The sequence below is a fragment of the Carassius gibelio genome, chromosome B6 (genome assembly GCF_023724105.1).
Source record: "Carassius gibelio isolate Cgi1373 ecotype wild population from Czech Republic chromosome B6, carGib1.2-hapl.c, whole genome shotgun sequence".
In the NCBI taxonomy this organism is placed as follows: Eukaryota; Metazoa; Chordata; class Actinopteri; order Cypriniformes; family Cyprinidae; genus Carassius; species Carassius gibelio.
This window is the reverse complement of record NC_068401.1, coordinates 23,533,613-23,557,814: the sequence shown is the minus strand read 5'-3', so window position 1 is coordinate 23,557,814 and position 24,202 is coordinate 23,533,613. Positions and strand designations below refer to the sequence as shown.

Sequence of the window (24,202 nt, the reverse complement as noted above, 5' to 3'; positions counted from 1 at the left end):
GAGCTTAATAGGGTCAAACATAAACTATGTATAAACTATGAGTGATGTTGTTTTTATAATGGCATAATGAAATGGTAAAGACAGAAGCTGTTTCTGTGCTTACTGCTGGCTCTGAATGTAGGACATAGTTGTATGAAGCTTATGGTTAAGTATTTGGGGTGCTAAAACAAAGGTTGATCGTTCACAAGTAGGTTTGAACCATGGCCACTGAAAAAGTTAATTACTGCAAATTAGCTGCTTTGTTTGCTAAATATCCTGTTCTTTAAAAAAGATCTACTTAAAAGTTGAGTTCAGGCACATAAAAATACATTTACGGTCTATGTCAAATGGGTAAATCTGGAAGACAGGCATCGGGAATAAAATAAAATAAAACGTCCTTCTGGGGAAAAGTAAACGATGGAATAATATTGTTTATCTCTTTTTTAACATCCGCTTTTTTTGTGTGCACATCTGTGCATTGACTCAAAGTTTTGGAATTTTCTCTCTGTTCTCTTAAACAGTGAGATAATATAGTTGTCGGTTTTATGGTTTACTGGTATTAACACCTGCAGCTTGACCGGACTCATCACTCATGCTTTTATGTTATGGTAATTTTGTCACACAATCTGGATGCCAAATATGCAGTTCGATACTTGTTGCTTTTTTCAAACATCTTACATCATGCATTGAAGCTGTCAGCACTATTAATCTAAAACAGAAATAAACCCCTGACTCAGGTGGGCTTTAAGATGTGCAAATTCTGCTGTCGTTCAGAGAATAGTCAGTATGAGACAATATGTCTTAACAACATATGTCAAAAAAAGATTGTTTATATTTTATTATCAGTAACAAAAGGTAAATATAAAACCGTTAAAAACTGCCCAGTAATTTTTTTTTAAATAAAAACATCTAATAAAAAATACATATAAATTATATTTAATGATTAATTATTACAGGTATTATGTATGTGTGCATGTACTTATGCCATTAATGTTCCTTAAATTGGATTATACTGTAAAAAATGTATAGTCTAACAGTATACGGTAAGCCAAGAGATTAATTTAAATAATCACACACTGGAATCAATCCTATTTTGTGCTTTGGAAAAATGAACACATCTAAAGAAGCAATGTGGCATCTCAGAAAGGTTTGACAGCTGTCATTTATGCAATTCATATTCTAAACAAAATCAAAGCACTGTTGTTTAACCTCTTCTCAATCCTTTTGAAATGTATGAGTGTTTCACGATGGGATCTAAACTGGGGGACATGATTTATGATTTATGAACACACGCGTCACTGTTTATATATGTGAACTAGAGCGAACTTGTGTGAACTAGAGTCTCAGGGTGCTGTATGGATGGAAAGTGATATCATCCAAACACTGACCATCTGATCCATTGTGAGGTGGAAGACTGGAAAAGACAAACTGCTCAGTTTGCTGAATCTCTGCTTATAAGATCTTACATTCATGTCTGTCTTTTTATTCCTAGACATCAAGTGGTGGAACTTAAATAATAATAAATTGATTTCATTTTCAGGAATTACATTAACTGCAAAATTAAATACTTGTTGCACAAATGAACGTGAACTTCTTTCACTGTCATCCACTATTCCTATTTATTATCAATTCTGACAAATGTTCTCTTGACGTCAGGCCTTCATAGAGCTATCCTTTCCATATCTTGCGTTAAAGCGTTTTTTTTTGCACAGAAGATATTTTTGAAGAATGTTGATAAGCAGTTTGGCTTCCATTGTGTCTTTTGTCCTTACAATGTTAATGGGAACCAAAACAGTTTGGTTTCCAACATTTTTCAAAATATCTTCGTATATGTTTCACAGAATAAAGTAATGACTATAGAATGATATATGAGGGCAGAATTTTCATATTTGCTGGGCAGTGTTATCACTTTTAAGTGATTTTGCATATTATGTCCACCAAGTGGCGCCATACAGACAACATGCATGATATTATGACTTTCATACGTATGTCATTACTTTTTACAATTTATTGCGAATATAAATTTTTGTCATTGATAATGATGTCAACAGTTAATTTTAAGCTTTTAAGTTTCTTTTATAGCCTGCCTGTCAAGGGTGTCCTCTAAGCTCAAAATAAAACAAAACAATGATTTTGTGAACACATTTATTTTAAGCAAATAAACAGTTTTGGGAGTCAATCTTTTAATTACAAAATTGTTTCAAATGTTTTCAGAAGATTTCAGAAGTTTACTTTTAGAATCACATAAACTGACCATAGCCTCTCTTAAAATGTGCTCTCCATAAATCAACTACTTACTGTACATGATTGGCATAAACAAAACAATATTTACACATCATGCATTGTTAAAATTACTCTAAATTCGCTGAGAAATATAGATCGCAGCTTTACAGCCAGCCTGAATTGCTGTTTTCAAAAGAAAATATCCTGGTACCTGTAGTGGAAAAACAAAGTAAAAAAATAAAAATACTTCAAAAACAACAACAACAAAACTAATACATACATTTCTTTTGAAACATTTCATCAAACCAATATATCAAACTCACCGACTCAGCATCATGCTCCAATCCTGTATCATGATGTTCTATTTCATCATCACGAAATTCTTTAATAAGCTGATTAAATTAAAAACAGTAAGTTTATGTCTCAGTGTGCATTTTAGATAGCTAACATTTTGCATTTTGCTAAAATAAAATAGTTTGAATGAAGTGATGATTTTAAATGCTGTACTATAAGTGTGCATGCACAGCACTGGTATAAATACACACATTACCTGTAGTAACTCTGTGTATCTCTCTGGGTCAGCCTCCATTAGTGTTCGGATTTGGCTGTTGTAGTGCTCTGAGATGCTCTCCTCCACTGCAACAGTGCAGGCCATAGCCCCTTCCTTACCCAAAAGAGCAGTACAGGCCCCTGAAACCACAGAGGTAGAAGCAAATTATCACAAAGAACACTGCGAAAGCAAGTAAATAAATTTGCATAATTATAAACATACCTAATGCAAACCCAGCAATATTCCATAATGGCAACAATAACGTTGGTCGAACCCGATGCTCACCAAGGATCTCATTAAACCTTTCCAAATGCATTTTCTCTTGGTCCCACATATGCTGCAAATGTGAAAAGCACATTTCAGTCAGTTACTGCATTAAACTGCATATGTGCATTAAAGACTAATATTCAGTACCTGGATGAGAGGCCCTGTCTGAGTTCTTCCAAGAACTGCCATCTGCCCAGCGTAGATGCGATTGGCTCCGTACTCTCCTGCATGATCAACCCTCATCATACTGTCCAGCATGGCTTTTTCCTCTTTATCATGTGGTGGAGGAAGGACACTGTATCTTCTGGATGATACTGAGCCATTTACTGCACACATAAAAAATAAAAAATAAATTCTGTAAGTAAAAGAACACATTCACTTTGCCTTTAAATAGACAAAAGATTGAACACTTGATACTGATCATTATTACTGTTTTTACATCTTACATTATAGTAATCACTTTACAATGAAACAGGAATGTTTTTTTTTTTGACATTACAAACTCAAAATACTACATAATTTGGACTTAATCTACATTATGGAGGTAAAACAATTACATTATAAATTTAATGTTTACTGCATTATTCAGTTTAAACAGAGTAACCACTTGTTGAAAGGGAAAAAAGGCATTATTTTGTTCCGAGTTAGCAAAGTAAACCTTAGGATATTAAAAAATGTGTCTGAAAAAAATCCTGATTCACATATTACATATCTGCAAACAAAAGTTTCATTTTAGTCCTCATCTGCAAGTATCTGAAATATTGAGAGAAAATTCAAAATTTCCAAAAAAAAAAATAAAAAATATATCATATCACATAAATCAAAACAATCTAACCTTTACAAATCATATAAGTTTTTACTTTTACTTGCTATTATTCCTATGTTAAGGCTATCACTACAAGCCATCATGTAAGCAGTATTACAGCTGAAGTTCGCAGAAATGTTTTCTTGACATCAGTTTGAAGCAACTGTCATTATCACACACGTTTACCTCTGTTTACAGCACGACAGCTCCTCACGCTTGACGGACAGAAAGCACGACTAATGTCCAGTCTTAAAGTACACTTCGCGGCTGCCTGCATGTCTAGAAATTAAACAATTATATATCTAACTGTAAAGAGAAGAAAGTATATAACATTGAAGGTTGTGGCGCACATAAGTGACGTCATCGCGTCGCTTCGTTCATGCACGTGCAGACGTTTGGTGGTTGTGACGTTGGTGGGCTTTATGTCCCATATAACTTTTTTTTTTTTTTTTTTGAAGACACAGATAGCAAACTAAGAAAGCTGTTTGTAAAGCAAGGCATCACAAAATATTACATATTGTGTATTATAAAACTATTCAGTATTCCTCTTTATGCCCCATAGATGGCACTGTCACACAAAGGAGTCCAACAAGACTCTTTAGTTTGGTTACTAGATGTATGGATTGGAAGCAGTACAGAATACATTTTTCAGTAGGACAGCTGAACTATCAGTGATTTGCGTTATGAACTTCCAGCACCAGACATTTTCCCACTCAGCGTAGTCAGCGTAAAAGTTTCCCATAGCTAAATGTTATTCCTATACTTGCACAGTTCTAAGTGATGCAATTCTGTGGCGTAGACATAAACAATTGCCCTTTTCTTTCAGGTTAAGCTTCTGGCCCTTCTGGTAGGCTGCATTTCACCCTTTGTAATTAGTGGAACATTCTAGTAAACCAGTAAATGAATTTTCAAAGTCATTTTCATGGTGTGTAAACTGTAGGCGTCCTGTTTACATGCCTTTGGTAAAGTGTAGAATGTGATTTTTCATCCAAGTTGGCCGGTAAATTCCATGGCTTCTGTAGCTATGTCTTAGATTAAGACATACTGCATATATTTCACTGCAGTGATAAAAATGGAGCCTGGCCATCTGAAGAAAGAAGGTGCTGACTGCTATGGAACTGCGACTGGCATTAGGTAAACATTGAACTGTAGGTAGAAGTCAACCTGTACAGTTAACGCTGTGAGTTAGTTATGGGAATTTAATGCTAGGTCAACATGACAAGACAATTTCAGCTTTAAACAGCCTATGACATGGGGTATTGTAAAAAATGTGAGGTCAAACAACTGAGAAACTGAACTTTAAAATGGAATAGAGCATATGCCTCGAGGAAACAAAACAGTAACACAGTGTTAACGCTTGTTTTATTTTTTTAATAAATCTTTATTTAATCAAGATATGTAAAATGAGATATCCATCACTCTGTGGTGTAGTATATTAAAATAATGCACTAGCAGATGTTTGTGGTTGACGCTAACATGTAATTTTAACACCACAACTATATATTTTATGTTACTGATATTTGACATCTTCAGTGTAGTTTATGATATAAAGAGGACCAGCTTATGTTATTACTCAGTCAAATAAAAGCTATACTACTATATAAACTATATAAAAGTGAGTTTTCAAGATCTGTAGCCATATAATATGTCCACAAGTGTGGAGAGAAGTAATGTGTTCATGTCTGTTCCAAGCCTTTGGTCAGACAGCCTTAGACATAGCTGTGGTGGAGTAATGTCTAAGAGCTCCATGCAAAATTTAGTTTATTTGTTTGCACTGATGAGGGAGACATCACAACTCTTGCTTTAATGTATGTCAAGGGCCATGTGACGTATTAATTTTAAAAATGTTAGACATATTAGTACCTCAAGAGTATAGTATGTAATTTTATTAGTAGCTTATAATGTATTTAGTGATTGAATATGTCCACATTTTAACATCCCTCTTATGCTACCACAGTTAAATCACTGGTGACAGATAATGGTGATTACTAATTTTAAGTCATTACTAATACAATAACATATCATTTTATTTTCAAGTCAATGTGTTGTAGCACAAAGGGTTTAATTAAATGTACTTTCTTTGAAGGCTTTTGGATAGACGCTTTCCATTGCTCAGTACATTGAGGTAAATCCTCTGGAATCTTCTTGGTTGTTTTTGAAGGAGCAATGTGCAATTGTCTTACCAGATATTTATACGGAAAACTGTTTTGACAGATACAATTTCAACATCACCTGGTGTTGTATCACTTGGTCACAGCACTTTTTTGTATTTTAGATTGAACTCTATTCTGATTATATTGTTTCTTCATTGGAACAGATTTGAAGGAATTAAAGGGGAGGTGAAATGCTCGTTTTCACTCAATATCCTGTTATCTATACAGTAGTACTGCATCCTTAATAACTCCAAAAAGTCTTTAGTTTTATTATATTCATAAGAGAAAGATAGTCTGTACCGATTTTTCCCGGAAAAACACGAGTGGCTGGAGGCGTGACGTGTGGGCGGAGCTAAAGAATCACGAGCGCGAGTAGGCTTTTGCGTTGAGAGCGTTTGGAAGCTGTGACATTACCGTGAGGAAAAAAACATCCAAAACAAACCATGGCTAACAGTCAGATTCAGCGTATATTTATGATCCAGAATCAGATCCAGAGGCTGAAATTTAACAAGAGCAGCATCAGCAACGACGTCTCTATGTGGTATGTACTGAAACTGTATTTATTTGATTAGCGGTTTTGGAAAATGACTAAGTTCCACTTAATGTCGTCTTTTCTTTTTTTTTTTTTTTTTTTAGCTGTACATGTGGAAAGTGCAGTTTGATGACAACATCGCATGTTGTTTAATTGATTTGCTTACGCACCGATAGCTAAGTTAACAACACAGAGATATTTGAAGCAGTTTTACTCACCGCATGCGGTTCCAACACACGATCGTGACCCTTTTTCGTTGGGACTGCATTATCCTTAAGAAATAAACGATGTGCAAATCCGGCGTCAAACTGGGCCTTGTTTGTAAAACAAGCATCTTCGAAATGCAGGCAACAAACAAAAACACTTGCACAACTCCGTTGATGCTCTGTAAAAAATAAACTCCATCCACTGGTCCCTTAGTGCCCTTTTTTAATGTCCCTTTTTTTGGTAATCTGTGCAGGGTTGTCTTGCCCTGGCAACCAAAAACACACTTCTTTTGTGACAATTCGGTCTCTCGCTCTGATCAGTGAATGTCTCTGCTCTCAGTGCTCTGCTATACTGGAGCGCGCGCTCTTCCGGCAGAAGTGCCTTAAGACCGATATAAGGAAATTCCGCTCCATCTAACGTTACACAGAGCCATACTCGAAAAAAACTTTCCAAAACTTGTGACAAACCGGAAGAGGTATTTTTGGAACAAAAATACTCATTCAAACGTACAACTTAATTTTTGAAACTTTGTCCATGTTTAGCATGGGAATCCAACTCTTTAACAGTGTAAAAAACTCAGTATGCATGAAAAAGCATTTCACCCCCCCTTTAACATTAAATCAGTTACCAAGGAAACCTCAGTTGTTAATGGGTGCAGTCAAATTGAGAGTCCAAACAGTTGATAAAAACATAAAAACCCTAAAAACCTACAAGTAATTCACATGACTCCAGTCCATCAATTAATGTATTTTGAAATGAAATGCTGTGTGCTTAGAAGAAACAAATCCATAATAAAGATGTTTTTAACTTCAAACCAACTTCCAGCTAATATGCAAGTCCTTTATCCATAATATGCTTTCTCTAGTGGAAAAACAAAAACAAACAATAAACACATTAAGTCTGAATCAGCAGATATGCTGTTATATCCTCTGATGTTAGTAAGGGGTATGGGGAATAACATTTTACTGTTGGGGTTTGACTTCGGTCCAATACCAGTGCAAGCTATGAAAACCAAAGCACTAAAGGCAAACAACAAGTGTTTATTTAAAATGTTATTGTAGGAAAGCTTATATTCAAAAACAGCTTGCATATAATGTTTAAATGAATGGAGGTCAAACAGAGCTTTTTGGTAATGCAATGAACACATGCAAATATTCAAAAACAACAGCTTAACCCACAATACACAAAGTTAGCGTCGAGCATCGTCCAAAAAAAAAAATCCCAATAACAAAAATAATAGCAACGAATTGCATTGTCAGCATCTTCCTTTTATAGATCCCGGTATTTGCCAGGTGGAATGAATCAGATGACATCTCCAGTGATGATTGGCAGGAAGCAGAACCAATGGTGTAGCACTAAGAAAGTGCAAGTAAAAACGAACAAAAGAGAAAAGAGACACTATAAAACACCACAAAATGGCACCAGCCATAACCCTCTCCCCCTTAAGAATAAACATTATAAAAACATACAAAAAATATGTTTACATTAATAACCTTTCCTAGACACATGACAGGGCATCTGCTACTACCTTCTCCTGTTCTCGTTTGTGCTGAATCTCTAAATCATAATTCTTTATCAACAGAACTCACCACATAAGCTGTTGATTGTGATTATACATACGGGAGAAAAAGTAAGAGGACTGTGATCAGTGAAAAAACAACAATAGGTAGATTAGTAGAGCGAACGTAAATCTTGAAGTGCTGCAATGCAAGAAGAAGTGATAGAGCCTCCTTCTCGATAACAAACCTGATGATCAACTCCAGTCACATCCTCCTGTAACAAAACAGCTCCAGCCCCTACTGGACTGGCATCAACTTCCAATTTGAAGGGGCATAATCTGGGACAGTGGAGCAGGAAACTCAAAAATGGCAGCAATCTTGGCCTCCACCGGACGAACCTGCCCCTGTCCCAGCTAACCTAAATAGGTGATGGTGGCTTGCCCAAATTTACATTTTGCCAAATTAAGAATTTTAATAAAGCAAGATGCTCTACCCAATCAGAAGAATAAACAACTAAATCATCAAGGTATGCATTACAACTTGGAACCACAGCTAACACAATGTTCACTAGCCTCTGAAATGTTGCCGGTACATTTCGCAACCCGAAAGTTATAATAGAGTACTGGAGAATGAAGGCTGAAATTTCAGAGGCACGAGGGGTAAGTGTCCAAGGGGTAAAGGACTTGCCAGTGTCCTTTAAGCAAACCTAACTTGCCAACGAATCGGGCTGATCCAAGATTGTCTATTCAATCTTCCATCCTAGGTAAAGGATGCGAATCAGGAATGGTAACACTATTAACCTTTCTGTAATCTGTACAGAATTGATAAATTCCGTCAGGTTTAGGTACCAACAGACATGGGCTACTCCATGGGCTACAACTAGGTACAGCCAATCCATTTTCTACCAAGTAATCAACTTCTGCATGCATAACAGATGGTTTTATTATATCAACATGATACGCATGCTGTTTAGATGACGAGTTAGAAACCATGATATTATGTTTTAAAACAGTCATCCAAGTAAGCACATCGTTAAATAATTGAGGAAACCTTTAACCAACTGCATAATGTCCTGTTTTTGAGCTGAAGACGAATGAACGAGATGCTGTGACAAATTTTATAACATCACAGAATCCGACAACCTCACCCCCTGTTGCTCAGCATTATGCAACAAAGCTCCATCCTCATCAACATCAGTGTCACAGCAAGAGGGACTCACTCATTCACACACAGTGGCAGTAACCACAGGAGCATCTTTCTGCTCCACAGCGCCTGGTAGGATTTTCCCTCTAATGAAAAGCCTTCAACATATTAACATGACATACCCAAGTCTGACACTTCCGATCAGGTGTAGCAATAATATAATCTGTCTCGTTTATTCGTTTCAGAGCTTTATAGGGACCAGCAAAACAAGGAGCTAAAGCTGACCCGGGAACAGGCAGAAGAACAAGTACCTCATCACCACTCTGAAAACAATGGGGAACAACTTTCAAATCATGCTGCTTCTCGTACTGCTCTGTGCCGTTGTGAGATTACACGTACCAATGAACAAGCATTGCGCAAGCGTTCCTGCATCTGATTCACAAACTCAAGCACATTGGTTGACACTTTTGTTTCGATGATAGCATCCTTTAATATTTTCAAAGGGCCTCTGACTGAATGAAACAGATCAGCTGGACTAAAACCCAGGGACTCTTGCACTGTTTCTCGAGCAGCAAATAAAATGAGCAGAATTTCTTCATCCTAATCTCTTTCCCTGTCCATACAATACTTCTTTAACATCAATTCTAAAGTTTGATGAAATCACTCCAGTGCTCCCTGACTCTCAGGATGGTAAGCACTGGAGGGTCGATGAACTGTGTAGAGTGATTTCACTACTTGAGTATCAAAACACTTGGGTCCGATACACAACAGGAACCACAATCTGAAACACAGAACTCCAATCTCCCTCTGCAGAATCACTAGAACACAACTTGCACTGGGATGCCACTGGGATATACCTGATCCAGAATTGCAGATCTGCATGTAATCACTCTGAACATCCTCTTGATGGGGCGGCTGGATGATGTTTTACCCCAGGTGGTATACAGCAAATGCGAATACCTGAGCACAAGAAGATGGAGGCACTGTCAGGTTTTGGCAGACCACTTTTGGTCTAGATTTCTAAGGTACTACATGCCAACCTTACAGCACCAGCAAAAGTGGCATGCCACAACAGTGGATCTTGCAGTTGACTCTGTTGTTCTGTTGATTGACCCACAACTTCCTAGGGCTCTTTGGCCAATTGGTGAAGTAGCTAAAGTACACCAGAGTGCTGATGGAAGAGTAAGGTCAGCAGATGTCCAGATTAAAGAAAAAAATCTACATCAGACCAGTTGCCCACCTCATTCTCCTCCCAGCTATCCCAGGCTCGGGTGAGGAAATGGATTCTGTCGTAGAACCTACAGAAGAGGCTGATCACACAATTTGGGAGCGTCTGTGGAAAAGGCTCATTACTGACACTGATTTATAATGCAGATGCACAAAAGCATTCTCTTCTTTATCACGGGGACTTTCACAGTAGAAGCATCACAGTATCTTCACGGGTCCAAAAATTTGTGCCCGAACCCGAAAGAGACCCGTAATGTACTACACCGAATCGACCCGGACCCATCTAATATTTCAAAAGCTGGACCCAGACCCGTGTAGATCCGAGAAATGCCTACCTGGCCCGAACCCGCCGGGAGAACACAGACCCGACTGGACCCGATTGTCACATATTCCGACTTAAATTGCTATTACAAATCAATAAACCTGTTGCGAAAAATACATCTTTTTGTCTTACCTAGTTTATGGAGCCTTAGTCTCTCTTCCTTGTACCTGACCGTCTGTTATGCATTATAATCCTCCAACAAGAAAGTTATCCATGTTATTCCTCTTGTTATTCCAAGTCCAAGCTTAATCCACTCATTATTTCAGTTTCAAAAGTCTACTTAATGTCACGGTGATGGATGACAAATGTAATGTGCACATGTACATTCTTACTCGAGTTAACTCGCATAATAACTCTGTCTCTGTGACCAATAAAACTTTAAGATTAAATGGTTAATTTATATTATTATAAAAATGGGAGAAAATGTAAAGCGCGGTTTGGCGGTCAAAGTGTCCCTCACTGGTTGCCATAGAAACATGAAACGCGCTCGAGACTGCACATGCGTGCTAGATGTATTAACCTAAATATGCTTTAATGCAATTTGAGCATCATAGAAAACATTCATGTGACAGTTCACCTCAGATTGTGTTGCTGATTTTAAATATATTCAATCTGAGAGTGTCAAGTCTGCAAGCATTAGCTTGCATTAGCTTCTAAAGGCAGAGAGAGAGAGATCACTTTTTTCTTTGGCTCACTCTTTTCTTTTCCCAATTTTACTAGTTGCAAGTTACGAAAAACACGAGCAGTGTTTGATCACGGCCGGGTGTTCTCCGAGTCCGATGACACAGAATGTTAAACAGACCCGGGACACTAGGTAATAGATTCGGACACGACCCAGACCCGGCTGATCATTTAAAATATAGACCCGAACGAATTCACCAGCCAACACTCCAATAAATTACTATGCTTTCAGGCAAATAAGATTTAAACTCTTCCAACAAAATTGATTCCTTCAAAGAGTCATAAACCACTGCCACGCACCATTTAGCAAACAAAATGTCTTTCTCACAAGCAAATTCCACATATGTCTCTTGACTCCTTTTGTGATTCCCAAATTTTTGGCCAGTAAATCTTATAGGCTCTAAGAATTGCGGTCTTAACAGCCTCATACTTCATACCCTCTTCCAATGATAGAGTAAAGCAAATTTTCTGAGCCTTCCCCACTGTAGTACTGTGAGTACTGTCACAAGTTGGTCAGACTCCCTCACTCAAGTATTAATCACCAGCACCTGTTCACAATTCAGTAATTTACTCACCGGCACCTGTTCTCTATCCAGTCACCATTTAACCACCACATATAAGCACACACCTCAGTTCACAACCTTGTCCGATCTCGTAGCTTCAAAGTGGAACCCTTCCTATTACAAGTTACTCACACTGACTCTCTACTAATCATACTTGCCCACTGAAGCTAAGCAGGGCTGAGCCTGGTCAGTACCTGGATGGGAGACCTCCGGGGAAAACTAGGTTGCTGCTGGAAGAGGTGCTAGTGAGGCCAGCAGGGGGTGTTCACCTCGCATTTATCTTTAGCACACCTTTATCTGTGTGGGTCCTAGCACCCCAGTGTAGTGATGGGGACACTATACTGTCAACAAGCACCATCCTTCGGATGAGACGTTAAACCGAGGTCCTGACTCTCTGTGGTCATTAAAAATCCCAGGATGTCTTTCGAAAAGAGTAGAGGTGTAACCTTAGCATCCTGGCTAAATTCGCCCATTGGTCTCTGAACATCATGGCCTCCTTACAATCCCCATATCCGCTGATTGGCTTCATCACTCTGTCTCCTCTCCACTATTAAGCTGGTGTGTGGTAGGCGTTCTGGCATACTACGGCTGCCATCACATCATCCAGGTGGATGCTGCACACTGGTGGTGGATGAGGAGATACCCCCTGACAATGTAAAGTGCTTTGAGTGCCTAGAAAAGCGCTATATAAATGTAAGGAATTATTATTATTATTATGTTACTTCTTTGTCATCCTGATTCTCCTAGAATCCTGTGTATCTCCAGTGTTCCTCCATCGTTCCTCCTGTATGTCTCCAGTGATCCCTCCTCCGAGATATCCTCTCCTGCATTACCCCAGAGGTGTGTGCAACGATTCCTCCATTCTGGTCACCCAATCAACAATAAGGAGAAAGCCCATATCCCATCCTGTCATCCAAACCTTGCTCAATGGTTCCTTTGGACTCTCTCACCTGCCTCTCTCCAGAAGTATTTCCTATACTGTTTTTGTAATAAACTTGTCAAACTCTAACCTTCTGTCCTCGAGTCCATGTGTTACAAGAGGATCAGACCTAATTAGAAAATGACCTGGGCTGATGATTATCTCTATGGAATCCAGCAGGAGGGAAGGCCTTTGTAGGAGTATGTTGAGGAGTTCTTGAGCTTGATACCTCTGGTGAGTTGGAGCAATTCCATGCTTAATGCATGCTTCCAGATGGGACTAAAAGATGACAACCTGTTTTGTTTTTTGACTCCAGAAGATTGCTGCAGACCCATTGCAGATTTTATTAATTATGTCCATGTGGCGAGGGGGGCGTGGTTAGCGGAATCTGCAATGGGAGAGAGACGGGGGGAGCAGAGTGAGGCGTAAGTAGGTCAAGTGCAAATAACGAACACGTGTGTTTGATTGCAGTAATTGGCGTGGAGAGATATAAGCCTCACCGCAGAGAGAAGGAGAGAGAGAGACATGCTGGGACCTCGTACTGCACTGGGAAGCCTCAACAGTGAAATTGAAGTTATTGACTGTGTTTGAGCAATAGTTTGCTGTTCATGCCCAGAGGGCATCGTGATTTGTTTGTTTGGTTAAATAAACGAGCGTCCCAGCAACAAGCCGACCCCTGCCTTCTTCCTTCCTATTAAGACTGTGTTGAACCTTGCTACAGTCCTCAATTTAAATGGTTCCAAGTTCTTCGTCGATGTGGAGGATCCTTATTCTCTTCCCATCCAGAAGCATGTGGGTGCTCCAGCTCACCAAAAGCAAGTTCCCTCCACATACCACCCCAAAAAGCACACTCTCTCCTTTACTTCAGCCCTTCCCCGAGACCTCCAGATCTCCTCCCTGGCCCTAAGCCCTGTATCTCCTGAGTCTCTGCTGGTTCCGCCCAGAAGTGAATTCCCTGTGTCTCCGCTGGTTCCGCCTAGCATAGAATTTCCTGTGTCTCCGCAAGTCCCGTTCCATCCCTCCCTCATCTCCTGAGCACCCCCATCCAGAGGTAAGCTGAGGAGGGGCTCCCATACCCCAGTTAAGCCCAGGAGGGGCTCCAGATTCCCAGACGAGACCAGGAGGAGCTCCAGATTCCCAGACAACCCAGGAGGGCTCCTGATTTCCCACGACGAGCCCAAGGAGGGCTTCTGATTCCCCGACAATCCAAGGGAGGGCTCTTGAACCCCAGTTCACTCCAGTGTTGGCTCAAGCACCAGAGCTCGCTCCAGTGTCTACTCCAGCCGTGACGTAGCTTAAAAATGGAACCCTTCCTATTACAACATACTTGCATTGACTCTCTGCTAACCACGTTACTTACCTCTTTGTCAGCCCGATTCTCCTAGACTCCAGTGTTCCTCCATCGTTCCTCCTGTGTGTCTCCAGCGATCCCTCCTCTAAGATGTCCTCTCCTGCATTACCCCTGAGGTGTGTGCAACGATCCCTCCATCCTGGTCACCCCACGGGCAATACGGAGAAAGCCCATATCCCATCCTGTCATCCAAACCTTGCTCAATAGTTCCTTCAAACTCACCTGCCTCTCTCCAGAAATATTTCCTTTACCTGTTTTCATAATAAACTTGTCAAACTTTAACCTTCTGTCCTCGAGTCCGTGTGTTACATCCTTCCTACACTTTTCCAATTGATCACTACAAGGATGACTAAGAGATGTCAGCAAGTCAAAAGAAGCCATGTTCGCTAAATATATCCACAACACTACACACACTCCAGCGCACTGCATCAATTTTATCTTGAATCAAATAGTCCAAATACCACACCAGCCTACATATTAGGCATCAACACGACAACAAACTTCAACATCTCTGGAAAGTTGTAAAGGTCCCGTACGAGCCCCCACTTAATATTACATCCCCTGTTGTTAGTAGAGGGTATGGGGAATAACATTTAACTGTCAGGGTTTGACTTCTGTCCGATACTAGTGCAAGCAATGAAAACCAAACCGCTAAAGATAAACAACAAGTGTTTATTTACAGTGTTATTTTAGGAAAGCTTTTGTACAAAAATAGCTCACAGTAATATTTACATAAAAAGAAACAAAAGGAAAAAAGAAAATAAAACCCCCAGGCAAAGGAAACCAAAGGAGAGAATTGGGCGGCAATCAAACAAAATATCCCTTCTAAATATCCCTCTAAAAGTCTCCTCGCTCCTCCATCCTCCATCCTATGACCCGGAAACCGATCGAGCACAGCCATCTTGAAGGACATCTCAATTCTCTAATTGCACCATGAGGAGGCGAGGTTCAAGGAGGGAGGAGGCTTCATGGGGAGCGATGAGCGAGGATACACAGGTGTATCCTAAGCAGAAGTCTTTTATCGACTTAACGTGACCCAAATTCCAAAATTCCTTGATCCATGCATCTTTTCCTTGCGTCCTTCCCTCGCCTCCTGAAGGGGTGGCACGAAGACTAGAGGAAAGGAAGCAAGGAAAGGAAACGAGGATGAACAAATAAGAACTGAGAACCACCCTTGCATTGTCAGCATCTTCCTTTTATAGATCCGGTATTCGCCAGGTGAGATGAATCAGATGACGTCATTACTTCCAACAATGATTGGCGGGAAGCAGAACCAATTGCATAGCACTAAGAAAGTGAAAGTAAAAACAAACAAAAGAGAAAAGAAAACACCACAAAACGGCACCAACGAAACGATCACAAAAACAATCACAATAATTGCACTGTATCTTATGATTAATTTAAATTATTTATTATTAAAGACACTTAATATAAAATGGGCCTAAAGGATTTAAAATCACCTGCATAGCCCAGCAGACTCAGGAAAATCTAGTATGTATAATAGTCTGTGGTCAGGAACTGGGTTACTGGCTTGCGCCTGTTATGTAACCCTGGTGCAAGTTAAAAAATTGGCCCAACACATTTTATTTTATTGTTGCTCAGTGGTATCCCCCTGAAAAAAGACAAACCAACTCATAAACATCACGACAACAGCACAAGAATCAAATTCAGATTTAAATTTGCATAGTCTTCCAATAGACGCACACCTCTTTTTATAGTCCACTATTTAAGCAGGGAGAGGAGAAGCTTTACTGTCAGTATTGAAGATTTTGCCCTCAGAAATGTTTCTTCTCATTTGCAGACCATGTTAAACCGCTTAAAACCAGGCTGCTCTTGTAGACTTTGGGAATTCAGCAGGCTCATGTAAGCTAATACATGCCGCTGCGTCTGTCTGTCCACTTATTGACTACTGAAGGAGTAGGTGTCAGAGGCTTGTCCAACATGTTTTGAATCTTCACCTGGCTGCTGGGTGCATGCTTTCATGTCCAGACAAACCTCTCTGTGGCTGGCTGGGATGAATCAGATTTCACAATGAGCTGGCAAACAAGCAATAGTCTGTATATCATCGACAAAATAATATACAAATGCTTATTACTAATATTCTGTCTGCACCAGCAGATGCTGGGAAAGATGCCCTTATACTAATATTATGATAGACACAGAAGACAGAAACAATGTTGGACATTTAGAGATGTTGTATTGTTACCCTATTTTGCCAATACACACATTTTGTATAGATAGAGGGCACTGTATTCTGATTGAGTCTGATTTGAAATTTGTTCCCAGTTGCAGTTAATGAGACAATTTGAGTTGACAAACTTTTATTGATGAATTGATTGTGCTGAAAATTTTCTCGAGATGTAGATGAGTTTGTTTATTCATCAGAACAGATTTTGAGAAATTTATTATGAAATCATTTGCTCACCAATGGATCCTCTCTAGTGAATGGGTGTCGTCAGAATGAGTGTTAAAAAAACTAATAAAAAAATCACAGTAATCCAAGTAATCCACATGATTCCATCCCATAAATATATGTCTTATAAAGTAAGAAGCTTCACCATTAAGACATTTTTTTTTACTTCAAATCATTGCTTGGTTAAAATCCATAAATCCATAATATTGCTTTCTCCAGTGAAAAAGTATTCTTAAATAAGGAGAGAAATATGCACTAATCATGCACCATTTACAAGCAACAGTTCAAAACAGTTATGTGGGTGGATTTTAATATACAGTAAGAGGACAATTAGGGATAGACTTAAAAGTTTAAAGCTAAAAACATCCCAAATATATATATTTTTTCTTACAAACACTTAGCTTTTTGCTTCACAAGACAGTAATTGATGGACTGGAGGTGTGTAGGTTAGTTGTGGATTATTGTGATGTTTTTATCAGCTTTTTGAATTATCATTCTGATTGCACCCATTCACGGAAGATGATAAATTGGTGAGCAAGTGGTGTAATACTACTGTACATTTCTCCAAATCTGTTCCAATAAAGAAACAATCTCATCTACAAACAACTTATTTTTATATTTGGGTGAACTATTCCTTTAATAAAATCGGTGGTTTGCATCTGGTATTACTACCAAACTATATTTGTGGATAAATATAATAGAGTTTGCTGTGCAGCCTTTAACATCAAGTGCAAAAGGTAAGGGAAGTGATTTGTTCCCCTGCACGATTATGTGGTTAATTACACTATATTTTTTGCACTTCACATTTTTTCCCCCATGCTTCCCTGTTAGAACAGACTTGCAGCCCATTGTTGGGTCATGGCCTTCAGTTATGTCATACTGTTCCAAAGTGCAGGCACTCCACATTTAAAAGGTGTGATTGTGAGGGTAGTTTTTTTCTGAAAACCTACAGTTTTAATTTGCCATGACCATCAGGTTGTGTCTGAGATGCCAGAGAATCTCTGTCATAATAGAATTTTTTTTTTTCTGGACCATTTAATACAGCGCAGCAGTGAGCTCACTGAACTGCAACTTTTCTCAATAACATCTTATTTTAAATCATGACCTAATGTTTTCTATTTTAATGTGTTCAAAAATTCATACAGGAGGAAAAATATTCTGACTTGTGAAGTACTGTATACTCACTAAAGGTTTTTCTCTGTTACAGTGCTGTCCCTACTCTTCTATACAGACTGCAGTAAGGACCATCTGGATGACAGCTGTGCCATTTGTCATAAACAAAACCATGAACAGTAAAAAAATAAAAAGTAAAAAAACTGTAAAATACAACTTCAGTCTTTTATCTTTAATTAAACAAATACAATTGTTTTAAAATGGCCTTTTTGATATAGTCATACCAGGACAGCTTTGTATGTATATGGAGACATATATGTACAGTACTGTAATTATCAGAACCCGTTTAAAAGTCTCAGTAGCGTCGACAGTATAAAGTATAAAACCAAACCCCAAATGGTTTAATAATTTGAAATATTTTTAGAACTACATCTGATTCCAATTAGCTGTGGAAAGTGCGAAAATAAAATATTCAGACGATGGTTCAGAAAATGTTGATTTTCATTCCCGGTTGTGTTTCGTTAAAGACTCTCTCTCTTTGTGGCAAAACACTCATAAAGGACTCATAGCTCCCACTTATTCCTCGGCCCTGCAAAAATATTTTTAGCCAAAGTACGCCAATAAACATTAAGTCGTGTTTGTGTTGCATGAGTCCATACCACGAATTATGTCATAAATGAATGGATGTACGTCACTGAGCCGGGGTGAGTAGGTGGTATTCTCCATTAGATTACAGGACAGGCTCCAGTGAGCTGTCTGCGGGCCGATCCCACGGATTTCCACAAGCTTCTATTTTGGAGCAAGATGGTCTGCTTATAGTTTGTAAAAAGCCACAGCATCCTATTAAAGACGGTTAAAAGTAATTGGATGATGTTTACTCAAAGTCTTGCACAGCATTGTCCTTCTGTTAGTTAGGCTAGCCTTTGTGTGCAGGTTTCCATATGGGTGCACGTATAGGTCTGTGTGAGCGGACAGCAGCTTTTGGAGTCTTCAATCAAGGATTCTTGAACATGTGCCTGGTCTTTGATCTGCAGTTTGGGAATAATAAGAGGCAATGGCCTTAATGACACAGTGATGCATCATCCTGATGTGGCCCACACATGCTGCCTTCCTCCGTGCCCCTTTAAAATTGCAATGCTCCCTTAAAAATCTGATTTGTTAATGGGCAGAATGACAATATAATTGGTAATAATCTTTGAGGAAATGATAAGTGTTTTTTTAGTGCTGCGAGGGAGGGCCACCAATGTTTTAAACTCCTACTTGGCTCTGCAAAGAATAATACTCTTTTAATATCAAGGTATTCATGCATATAGGGTTCAGAGGCCACCAAAAAGTCAATAAAGATATTATCTGCGGTCTTTACAATGACAGGTAAAACATATAGTAGTTTCCTAGATATTACGATTCTCATTGTAAATGTGGCTAATTTGTTACATTTTTTAAAATCAAAAGAAATAGCCTGTTATATAATCTCTCTTCAGTTGCTACAGTATAAGCCTATAGATATATATAGAGATGGCAGTGTCAAAAAGATAAAGTCTGGCTCTGATATAAAGGTGTTACATTTGTTGATAGGCCTGCCATGTAGACATAATTATATGGCGAGTTTATAGACGCATAAAATTAAGATACATTTTCGTTTAACCAGCCTGTAATTAGGAGACTGCCTGGAGTGATGAAAATCTTGACGCATCCACTTCCGGTTAGAGCAAACCATCATCTCATCCAAAGGAATCCAGACAGAGGTACCCTCCATTTATAGTGTCTGCAATTTACCAAGCGATTACTCTTCCTTTTGTGGTTTTCCTTTTGTGTTTACCATGAAATTCCATCCATTTCATCAACAAGAATCTCAGCCAAAAATGTTATATAATGATCTCTGACACATTAGTGGAGTATATCTGATAAGATGACATTTTCTTCCCAGATTGTGACTAAAAAATGCAATACTTACCATCTTCTTTCCATGCTCTGACAATATAAGACATGACCAAAGAACAAGAAGAAAAACACCATATAATGCCTTAGTGCACTGTAGAAACAATCTTCACTAAGAAATTGCTAGTAAATTTCACAAACATATATATAAGTATATCTGTGTTCATGTATGTGTGTGTGTGTGCATGTTTTGCTAGATTACCAGTTTTAAGGATATCTAAACTAACTATTCAGTTTTCAGAAGAACCTGGTGGCAAATATCTCTCAGGCTAGCAGAAACCTGTGAGACATGTCTGTAGACAACAGACCCGTCAAAATCTTCATCAACTCAGATGACCTTGACAGCACACAGCCAGACGTTTGATCTGTCCTGAATCATGAAGGGGCAGACGACGTAGCAGGGTGGAAGGAGGGAGGGGAGAGTGTGGCAGAAAACAACACGAGTCATAATTGCATGCGTAGGCTGACACATCTGGATTTACCACTCCTTGGCCCTTTGCCACAGACTTTATGATGGTTCTTTGAAAAAAGAAGAAGATATTTTCTTACTTCCTACCAAAAGCTGTGTCTTAAAGGGTTTTGGCACCTCTGCGGCCAGAGCTATATTTATCTGCACTGGGGAGAGTAGGTTGAAAATGACACCATTATTTTCTCTAGACTGTTTTCGCTCCAGAGTAAACGAAAGAGAGAGAGACAGATAGAGAAAGAGATGGGCTAGAGGAAATGGAGTGGAGTTTGACTGGTGTACCAATGCTCTGGCACTATTTCTGCCAGACTGGCATAGAGACAGACTCTGGTCTCTCCTGTATGCCAGCTTAACAAACACTTTTTGGCTGAAAGTGGCAACAATCCAACTTTCTTTGGACAGCTTTGAGTTCAGTTTCTTGTTCCACAAATGTTAAATCTGGTCCGTAAGGCTTTGCACTAATTAGCGAAGCATATACAGAGCACATCCGACATAAATGTTTTTACCTGTTCTAGTGATGTTTATACTTGCTTCAAAACAAATATTATTGCTAAATGAATGCGCTGACAATTTTCAATTTGAAAGATGAAACTAATTTTAAAAAAATCACATCTATACAGAAAAACATATAATTTAGATATATTGAAAAACAATTTTTGTATAAATATTTCAAGTTATGTTATATAATATTTTTAAAGTAATATTTATATATAATGTCCATATTATAAAAAAAATTGTTATAATATACATTTATCTGTATGTTGTACTAGTTACTTTAACCTGACTCAATTCAACCTGACTTATGTGCTTTGCAAATATGTACAAATATTATTACTAATTGATCACGCTGACAATTTTCAGTTTGAAAGATGGAACAGATTTTTTAAAATATTTTCCTATGCAGAAAAAAAAAATATTTCTTTCTGAATTATTGTTATTCTTGAAACATATTGTTATGTACATTTTAGTTACTTATATTCCTTCATATAATGTTTGACCATTCTTTATATTGTTTATATTTTCTGTCAGATGTCATTATATTATCCAAGATATATTTTTAAAAATACATTTAGTATTCTCTTTCCCCTTGAAATACACGTTGTAGTATATTTTGTCTTTTTTTGGATTTAAACTAAATATTTTTCCAAACTGAAAAATAATTTCCCTAAGCTGTGCAATTTATAATATATATATTTTAAATATATATGAAATACCCTAACAGCCCCCCCCCCAAAAAAAACCCATTGCTGTTTAGATAAGTATAAATTTAGGACTGCTACATGTTTAAATTTGGTATCCTGGCTATTTTTAGCTTTCCACTCAACACCACAGACTGGTTACCCAACATACAGTCATAACGAAGCGTATGTCCTGCGGGTGAGCATGATGGCATGATGCACAACACTATATGTGGTGGACCTTTGATACACATAATTCAGCTGTGGGAAACAGTTTGGCCTCACCCCACAGCATAAAAAGATAATGGCACTTTGACTTGTTTGTTTGTAAGACTGTTATTTAGCTGTCTGGTCTTGATTAACAAAAACAAAAGTGGGCAGCCATGCTGATTTGAGTATTTTAAATGGGAAACGCCGACAGTTGTTTGTTCTCTCAGAGCTACCGTCACATGTAAATAATCTCTTCAGCAGCAGCTTTATCGTACACTAGGGCAATGTGGCATTTTCTCATTTCATGAAGTTTTCGGCTCATTTACTGCCATAAGTGCAGTCCTCAAAACTATAGACAGAATGAGATGGTCATTGTTGTTTGGAGACCGTTTGCCAAACCCCTGGTGGATTCATGGTTGACCAGGAAGAATGCATCAATTCATCTCTCTGTTTAGTTGTTCTGACAGTATAATGCTATGTTTTTTACAATGCTGGCTTTTCTATAGGTGGTCTGGCCACTGAAAACCCAAGTGAGGGTCGATAGTGCAACTGGAAAGTGTGCAAATTTGATAAACGTTTATACATGAGAGCAGCTCTCAGACTGTTTAATATGATTCACCGTTGATTTTGCCGCCTTAGTTAAAAGAACACTTTGCCCAAAAATGAAAATTCTCTGTTTGACATTCATATCAACCTCTAGTCCTAGGTGTCTTCCTGTTTTCATGTTTCATTCCTTCACAAAATCTGGAAAATCAGTCTAGGGTTTGGTCATTTTGCACCAGTTCTTGCTTGATTTGTGAGCTTTTCTAAAAACAATGAAAACTAAGAGGCAAAATTGGCAACTATAGCACACAGGGACTGATTATATCTGTCTCCTCTGTGCCTCTTTTCCAAGTCATTATCGCCATGAGCAGTCAGGCTTCTTGCTGCTATTTAATCGCTTTCTTTCAAGCTCCCTTTAGAGGCCTCATTGTAATTGGGTACTCAGAGTGATTTACAGGGCCTTTTAGTCATTAGAAATGATACTATGAGGAGCCTAGATCAGTCTATGTGAGTAAAATAAAATGAGACCTGTTATTTTAACGTTTTTTTTTATCTTATATGGTGCTGCAAAAGAATCATCTTTAACGAAAAGTCTGAATTTATATTCTCTCACCTTGAAGAATAACACAATACAGCTTTCCTCACACAAATGACTGGCCGCAGGGAGAGCTTGTGGGAAGGCTTGTCCATCCATCGTTTTTTCCATGTCTCTGCAGAAGCTCCTTGACTGAGGTCCACCTAAAACTTTCCACCAGTGTACGGGACTTTTCCAGGATTTCTGTTGGACTGATGTTACTTCATAACAGACTACTGAGAGCTTCAAAAGAGACAGACATAATATCAGTCTGACCGTCTGTTTAACTTGTGCCAGCCTAGTAATACAAACTTGTGTGTGAGAATGTCTGGGTGCCTATGTGAATGAGTTTTTGTGTGTGAAAATGTGTATGTTTTGCATTACGTGAGCATGTCTGTGTTAAACCTATGTCTCAGAGCATCGTTTTTGGTCTATTTACAACAGAATGCTTGAGTGCTTCTCCTTTAAACGCGCTTGACACGCTTGATCCATTTGACATGCCAAACAGGTGCAGGTCTCTGCTTGAGACCAAATTTAGCACGACATTTTATAACATGACACGTGTCAATTAATTAGGATAGCTTTCTCAGATTCAAAACAGTCAGTATCATTTCCTAACTGTGTATATGGATATATTTGTACAAAAGATTTGTGACACAGAAACGTGCATAGTTTTTCATGAGTAAATGGTTTTGAGAAACCCATTTACTCATAGATCTGGGACTGCGCATGCTCTTACACACCACTGCATGCGAGAGACACCATGAACAGAAGGGAGTACCGAAAGCCCTTATATTATATGGACATATGAGAGGCTCAGTAAAACAAGGAACACATTTAAATGCTTGAGCACCTGTTGTGAAAATGGCAGATTTTTTTCTATGTGAACTTTCCTGTACTCCCACACATTTTTAATTAATAATAATTAATGACTGAGACCAGTCTACACCCTTAATTGAGTAAAAAATGGTTTAGTCTAGCGCAGTGGGTCTCAACTGGTTTTGTCTCAGGACCCAGCTTTTGCAATGGACAGTGAGTGACCCAAAACAGCTTTCAAAATAGTATATTGTACAATAGTGAATACACATATATTAAAAATATGTGCTCAATATACCTTGAATTTAATATAGTTTCGGTCATATATTATTTCTTTCTCTTAACTTCTGTAGTTTTGTTGAAGAGGGCATTCAACTTGCCAAGTTGTCTAGCTTCTAGAAAGTGAAGCTAGATAATTTTACATCTTTCACATCTCTTATTTTACAATACAATTAGTTAAATAAATAGCTAATTAGTTTCACAAATATATGATATTAATTGGTAGCCTAATTGTTAGATTGTAGAGTCAA

At 38.4% G+C, this 24,202-nt stretch overlaps 1 protein-coding gene and 1 long non-coding RNA gene across 2 annotated transcripts; both read right to left on the bottom strand.

Moving 5' to 3' along the window:
* Positions 1–2,107: 2,107 nt before the first annotated feature.
* Positions 2,108–4,204, bottom strand: coq7 (coenzyme Q7 homolog, ubiquinone (yeast)). The gene is made up of 6 exons (XM_052559298.1): positions 4,011–4,204; positions 3,167–3,345; positions 2,975–3,089; positions 2,753–2,892; positions 2,526–2,594; positions 2,108–2,413 (listed from the first exon to the last, which is right to left on the bottom strand). Exons 1-6 carry the CDS (start codon positions 4,099–4,101, stop codon positions 2,336–2,338), a joined length of 672 nt encoding a protein of 223 aa, XP_052415258.1. The 5' UTR covers positions 4,102–4,204; the 3' UTR covers positions 2,108–2,335.
* A 13,960-nt stretch (positions 4,205–18,164) lies between these two features.
* Positions 18,165–23,266, bottom strand: LOC127960267 (uncharacterized). The gene is made up of 2 exons (XR_008154355.1): positions 22,896–23,266; positions 18,165–18,975 (listed from the first exon to the last, which is right to left on the bottom strand). It is a non-coding gene; the product is annotated as an uncharacterized LOC127960267 (long non-coding RNA).
* Between the last annotated feature and the right edge of the window lie 936 nt (positions 23,267–24,202).

Coding starts and splice junctions, on each gene's coding strand:
- coq7 (XM_052559298.1), bottom strand. CDS start 4,101: ATGCAGGCAGCCGCGAAGTGTACTTTAAGACTGGACATTAGTCGTGCT. Junction 2,595..2,752: donor GATACACAGAGTTACTACAG/GTAATGTGTGTA, acceptor TAATTTAATCAG/CTTATTAAAGAATTTCGTGA. Junction 2,414..2,525: donor TGGAGCATGATGCTGAGTCG/GTGAGTTTGATA, acceptor TTTCCACTACAG/GTACCAGGATATTTTCTTTT.